General features: G+C 39.6%; 1 protein-coding gene across 10 annotated transcripts in view; it reads left to right on the forward strand.

Annotated features, from left to right (window-relative positions):
- syne2a (spectrin repeat containing, nuclear envelope 2a) overlaps positions 1 to 7,441 on the forward strand; it is a 120,466-nt gene that overhangs the window by 36,950 nt on the left and 76,075 nt on the right. For all 10 annotated transcript variants that reach the window (XM_016667325.1, XM_016667002.1, XM_016667153.1 and 7 more), the window contains 2 exons: positions 4,540 to 4,686; positions 5,831 to 7,213. In XM_016667325.1, coding sequence (XP_016522811.1) covers positions 4,540 to 4,686; positions 5,831 to 7,213 — 1,530 coding nt within the window. The remainder of the gene's footprint in view (positions 1 to 4,539; positions 4,687 to 5,830; positions 7,214 to 7,441) is intronic.

A 7,441-nucleotide genomic window follows, 5' to 3' on the forward strand; every position in this document is an offset into this window, starting at 1 on the left:
CTTTTGTATTATTCTTTTATTCATTCTTTTATCATTGAGCTTTAAAATGCCACAGATGGATTCATCCTCTAACTTATAATCCAAGCGTTGGACCTTTCCCCTCTTCGCTGTTCTTGTTAAAAATAAAAAACAGGGATAAGCGGGTGGAATGCGTGAGGAGTAGACGCACGCTTGGACTGCTGCTACATTTGTGCTTTTTATACCTTCTTAGAACCCCATCTCCCATTTTTATTTTTATTGTTGTTTTTTATTCCCTCTTTTTGTATGTGTATTTTGCGGGTCTTCCTTATCTGCATGTATTGGTGCTACTCATTCCATATGTGCTATATTCATAGCTCACTGTCATTTTCAGATCTATCACACCAAGTACTGACGCCCCATTGGCACCAGGGGATTCGTTAAGATTTGTCAGTTGGAATGTTAAAGGGTTGAACTCTCCTATAAAGCGTAAAAAAGTATTTAATCATCTAAAACACTTAAACACAAGAATTGCTTTCTCACAGGAAACACATTTAAAACTGTCAGACCAGCTCAGGCTCGTGGTGGGTGGGTTGGCCAGGTGCATCATTCATCATTTAATAGCAAGGCACGTGGGGTTGCTATTCTAATACATAAATCTGTTCCCCTCTCTGTGACCAAAGTCATATCCGACCCTAACGGCCGTTATATTATTGTCCTGGGAAGAATTAGCAGTAGCAATTTGGCAATAGTAAACGTATATGGTCCGAATTGGGATGATGAGGATTTTTTCAGAAACATTTTCTTCTCACTTCCTGGTCTGAATAACAGCCAGCTCATTCTTTAACTGCTGCCTCGACCCTTTGCTTGGCCGTTCCTCAACAAGTCATATTCAGTGTCTTCCAAAGGTTTACATACATTTATGCAGCAATATGCAGTCTCAGACGTTTGGCGTTATTTCAACCCTAACACCAGAAAATGTTCCTTTTTCTCCCCAGTGCATTCTACTTTCTCTAGAATTGACTTCTTTCTTCTGGATAACAGACTGCTCTCCTCAGTTTGGTCATGTTGCTGTAATCCCATCGTAATCTCAGACCATTCTCGTGTCACCTTGGATCTCTCTCTCCCGGGTAGACCTGCTTCACGGCCTCCGTGGCGTTTTAATTCGGTTTTACTCATTGATCCTGTGAATGACCGTTTAGACCTGTTTGTCGCCTCTAATGTTACTCCAGATGTATCTGCAGCAACAGTTTGGGAGACATGTAAGGCGTATTTACGGGGGGAGATAATAGCTTACTCAGCATATCTTAGAAAAACAACCACACAAAAAAGTCTTATCCTATCTAGTGCTATATCTGACCTGCAAACAAAATGTGCAGAGTCCCCTGCTCCAGACCTTATAAAACGTTTGTTGATAAAAACGGCTGAATTTGACACTCTAGCTTCTGACGCAGCTGCGGCACGATTATCTAAAAGCCGTTATAGTTATTATGAGTTTGGTGAGAAGCCCAGCAAAATTCTTGCTCATCAGATTCGGCAGAGAGCTTCAAACCAGCACATCGCTGAAATTAACATCCCCAACGGGACCTCTATTAATCCACAAACTATCAACAATCAGTTTAGAGACTTCAGAGTGTTCACCCGATCAAGCTCATTATGAAAGTTTCTTTGATAATTTTCTATCCCTACAATTGATCCTGAAACGGCCTCTGACTTAGACTAGCCCTTTCCGCTCGCTGAGGTCAAGAGTGCTATATTATCAATGCAGAGTGGAAAATGCCCTGGATCTGATGGTTTTCCATCAGAATCCTGTAAGGTCTTTTCAGAAAAACTATCTCCCCTTCTGCTTAACATGCTTAAAGAAGCATATGAATTTGGTGTTCTCCCTCTCACAATGCGACAAGCTACTATCTCCCTTATCCTAAAGAAAGATAAAGATCCACGAGTCTGCAACAACTATTTCATTGCTCTGTACAGATGTCAAGATTTTGGCAAAGATGTTGGCAAAACGTCTGGAGGTAATCATGACCAAAATCATCAACCCTGACCAGACAGGCTTCATTAGAAACAGACACTCCTTTCATAATATTAGGCGGTTGCTAAATATAATATATTCACCTACATCAGCTGATACCCCAGAAGTGATTATCTCAATGGATGCCGAAAAAGCTTTTGATCGAGTAGAGTGGTCCTATTTGTTTTACACCTTACGACATTTTGGCTGTTCCTTTATTTCCTGGATCAAACTGTTATATACTTCTCCATTAGCCAGTGTCCGCACAAATAATGACCACTCAGAATATTTTCACCTAGGCCGTGGAACCCACCAGCGCTGTCCACTCTCCCCTCTTTTGTTTGCAATTGCTATAGAGCCTCTAGCTGCAGCCATTAGATCCAGTCCCATCCACGGCATCACAAGAGGTGGTCTGGACCATCAAGTCTCTTTATATGCTGATGACCTGTTACTCTTTCTCTCAGACCCAGAGACCTCCATGCCCCCAGTATTAGACCTGCTTGAAAAGTTTGGACAAATAACTGAACTTTAATAAAAGTGAGTTATTTCCAATTAATGATGCAGCTACGGCCTACACTGGCTTACCATTCAAGATCTCTCTGCAAGCATTTAAGTACCTGGGAATCCATGTAATTATTCACAACTTTTTAAAGCTATTTCTTCTCCCTTACTTGACCAGCTGACTCAGGACTTACTGGTCCATGCTGCCACTTTCTTTAGCAGGCAGGATCAGCTGTATCAAGATGAATGTTTTGCCGAAATTCTTGTACCTCTTCCAGTGTTTACCAGTATTTATCCCCCAAAATATATTTTTTTAGGACGCTCGATGCTTCAGTTTTTCAGTTCACATGAAACAGAAAACCTCCTAGAATACGAAAGAGCATCCTACAGAAAAGTAAGGAAATGGGAGGGCTTGCCACACCAAATTTCTTATGCTATTATTGGTCTGTTAATATTCGTACAATGTTATTTTGGTGCAATGCGAACTGTGAGACTCCCAAATGGTTACCAACAGAAGAGGCCTCAAGTAGCTCTGCTTCCTTGTACTCTCTTTTATGCTTTCCCCCTGCAACATCTCCTATAAATTACACCAACAATATAATTAAGAACTGCCTTAGAATATGGGCTCAGATTATGCAACATTTTGGGATCCAGAGAATACCTCTTTTGTCACCACTAAACTCGAATCCTCTATTTCCACCTTCACTCATTGATAAAACTTTTTCAGTTGGAAAAGCCATGGGCTTTTTTCTCTGAAAGATCTATACTTAGATGGTACTTTTGCCTCATTTGCTCAATTATCTTCAAATTTTAACTTACCAGCTGTCCACTTTTTTAGATTTCTACAAGTTAGATATTTATTCATCATCGTTTCCCAGGTTTTCCAATAATTCCTGCCCCCAATATGGTTGATCAACTGCTAGAAATTAGTCCCACTGCAAAGGGTACAATATCAAAAATATACACCCTCTTAACATCCAACATGACTCCTGGGCTTGGCCATCTCCAGGCTACTTGGTCTGATGATCTTAACACAGAGATCGATAATGAAATGTGGCAAACTATTCTGGAACGCATTCACACCTCATCAATTTGTGCCCGACATAGAATAGTTCAGTGTAAAGTCGTCCACTGAGTACACTGGTCCAAAAGCAAACTGGCTCGAATCTTTCCGGACGTGGATTCAAGCTGTGTGAAGTCTGGTTTGGGCCCAGCCACTCTCGGCCACATGTTTTGGACCTGTTCCTCCCTATTTCAATTTTGGAAATCTGTTTTGGACTCACTTTCTGTAATCACCTCGACCACAGTACAGCCATCTCCACTCGCTGCTTTATTTGGGGTTCTCCCCAAAAACCAGTTACTGCCACCCCATCATGCTGACCTTCCTCACGCTACTGGCTAGGCGTATCCCACTGATGCATTGGAAGAATCCTCTCCCACCCTCACATTCTCATTGGATAAAATATGCCCTTTCATTCATGAAACTGAAAAAATTAGGCATACTCTCAAAGGCTCTGAAATCACATTTTCAAGAATCTGGTCACCGTTTCTGGACCATGTCAGGTCTTTGATGCTCGATGTGACCCGATGAGTGGTGCTCCCCTTACTTCCCAGTTGTAATGGCATACAGCCTTTATCTAAGCCTTATAACAATTTTAGTAGCACAGAATACATTAAGCCCTTTAAGTGCCCCATTTTAGTTGTTTTCTGTTTAATTTATATTTTATTTCCTTTCTGTTACCTCTGTTTGTTTATTTTTTAGTTATCTACTTTATATCAATGTACTTATGGAAAAAATTGATGGATTTTTGTTTGAATGTATCTTGCTTTGTTTTTGGTTCTTGTCTTGTCATTTATTAGTTTATGTTTATTCTCCAAAGTACTGCCTCAAGTATGACTTGAATGTCTATGTATGGTGCTCATTGTTTTGTTAAAAATCAGAAAGAAAAAACAGGATGCAGCTCATTCCGGCAGGAGTGAGCTATCTTCTTAGTGATAGTGATGTTTTCATAGTAATAAAAAAACAAATCTAAATGTAATTAAAGCTATTTTTTGCTCTCTCATAGGCGGTTCTGGATGAAGGTTTACAGCTTCAAAACAAACTTTACGACGTTCTTTCCCAGCAGAACATTCTGGTAAATTGTCTGGGTGAAGAAATGATGAAAACTCTGCTGAAAAGCGCTTCAGAGGTTTTGCTGGAAAGTCGAGGCCTGGTGAGAATATTCTTATTAAAGTGTCTAACTTATGGCCCGGGGACCAAAAATGGCTGACAGTAGGTTTTTTTGGACCTTCAGAATAACAGTTGTGTGCTTAAATGTTATGTTATCAATCAAATCAAAGCATTTTGTCTCAGCATGTTGCCAAATTACATCGTCAGTCCCTCCACTTGGTCACTATTCCACCAAATCCAAGCAAAATCAACAAATTGTTTCACGCTAATGTATAATTGTGAGTTTATTGCAAAATTTCTGCAAAAATGTTCAAAAATATGACTAACTCCCACCTCCAGGACGCAGTATTTCCTACTTCTGCTGCACTACTTTATTTGACGTCTGTTATTGATACGGCGAGTGAAAAGTAATTTATAAGTACACATATCAAAAAATATCTTAAAAATATTTAAACAGTTCTGGAAAAATGCTCAGTTTCTCTGATTTTACTTTTTATAGTTAAATAATGAGATAAATACATTTTTAAAAATCTGGAATAAATTTACAAATATACATATAAGAGACTCCATAAGAACAAATAAAATTTGGCCAATTTTGTACTAAAAAACAACATAATTTTTCTTTCTGAATGTAGATTTATACAACTCTCTAAAAAAATTTAGCCGACCACTTAAAATGATCAGTTTTTCTGATTTTACTTTTGATAGTTTTATGTTTGAATAAAATGAACATTGTTCTTTTATTCTATGAACTACTGACAACATGTCTCTGAAATTACAAGCAAAAATGTAGTATTTATTTTCAGAAAATGAGAAATATAAGTCAAAATAAGAAAAGAAGCAGAGCTTTCAAACCTCAAATAATGCTAAGAAAATAACAATACTAATGTTTTAACTCAGGAAAAGTTCAGGAATCAATATTTGGAGGAAAATCCAGGTTTTCAATGCAGTTCAGTGCAGTGAGCTTCTAATTTCTGTATATTTATATATTACAAAATTTTGCACAAATATGTATATATTAGCACCACAAAATTAGTGATTTTTATTACAAACAACATCACAGAGTCAATCATGAAATCCTGGAGGGAGTGATTAATGTGAGGACAATTAAAATGTTATTTAATTTAAAGACAAACTCCACACATAGCTACTGATTAATATTTTTGTTTTTTGTGGGGGTTTAACAGGTTAATCAAATGCAAACAGAAATGCCAAACGGAGGTGAAGAAAAAGCCGGAGATGTTTGTGAACCCAACTCAGACAGACACCAAGATGGCCGGGAAACCTTACAAGTCCCAACCAAACTGCTCAGTTCTCAACCAGGAGTATTGAAGTTTGAAACTGATGCCAATAAACCGAATCCAGAAAACATCCCTGTTATTTGTGCAACAGCTGCTTTAGACGATATTCCAGCCGTTTGTTCAGAAAGTCCAGATGTTTTCGGGTCAAAGGAGCCGCCGTCTGCATCAGGAGAAACTAACCAACAGATTGCTGTTGAGTCAACGGACATGACAGTTTCTGGAAATATTGCAGGAACAATCATATCCGCCTCACTAAACACTGAAGAAGCCTTAGTTTTAGACCCGTCTTATTCAGACAAAATCAACAAAATCAAATTACCGGTTGTCTCGTCCCCTAAGGAATCGACTGAAGCAACCATTCCTGGGATCAACAACGTGCCTGATCCTCCGCCGATACATTCAGAGAGGCTTGATGCCTTAGAAGACCATTCTGATGTCTCAACAGAAGTATGTTTAGTTGAACCAGAAATGGAGAAAGAGAAAACGGAAAAAGAGCTGATTGAAAACACAGAAAAAGCAACTAGATTTTTCACAGATTCAGCCCAGTCAGAGTCGGACCAAACACCTTCAGAAACCTGCATAAAAGCTGCAGAATCAGAGGCTTTCAGTGCAGGTGCAAGAGAACAAGATGAGCAAAATGGGCAAGTCAATGGAAGCAAAGATAAAGTGTTCACTGTAGTTTTGGAGCTGCAGTCGTTTGACATACAGCCAAGTGGATATGTAGGAGATCAACAGTGTAAAACAAGTTCAAACGCAGGATTTCCTGAGAAGAAACCAAGACCCAACCCTGAGTTAGACGGAAAACCTGCAGAGCAAAAAGGTTCAAGCAGGCAATCAGAAAACAAAGAGACTCAGCCAACCCATGCAGTAAAGAATGACGAAGCTCTGACTCTGTCTGAATCCGACTCCAAATGTGAGTTTGAAACGGCTCAAACATCCCCAGTCAGCAAATCGGGGGCGACTGCCTGTCACTCTTTGGGGGAAACTGCGCCTCCTGCCCTGAGCTCTGCGGAGGATTTGGTGCCAAATCGAGATGAAACTGAAACCGAAAATCAAATTGATGCAACTGACAAACAACTGACAGCTGCCGACAGTGCAATGAGCCCAGGTGGAGCAGGTGAGGGGGCGGCGCGAGGAGGAGCTAACGACTCTGAATGTACACATGGGAAGCATTGTCCCACAGGACAAGACGGCACTTCACTGCTACCTGAAGAAAAGAAATGGAAGCAAGATGGAGCGCTGAAAGAAATGCTGTGGCCACTGGGAAAGGTGAGCTGTTTGGTTTATTTGTTAGCACATTTTAAAAGTTTTTTCACTTCTTTTGCTTTTAAAGGAAGAATAAATGGAACAAACATAACATGAATACCTGGACGAACAATGATCAAGACTTTTTATTCACTACATTAGACCTGTTTATATCAGATATAGACGATCCTTTTGGCTCCCATTTCAGAATAAACGTTAAAATCAATCAATCCGTACACAGCTCCATCCAAT

This window comes from Poecilia formosa, unplaced genomic scaffold (assembly GCF_000485575.1).
Source record: "Poecilia formosa unplaced genomic scaffold, Poecilia_formosa-5.1.2 Scaffold1, whole genome shotgun sequence".
NCBI lineage: Eukaryota > Metazoa > Chordata > Actinopteri > Cyprinodontiformes > Poeciliidae > Poecilia > Poecilia formosa.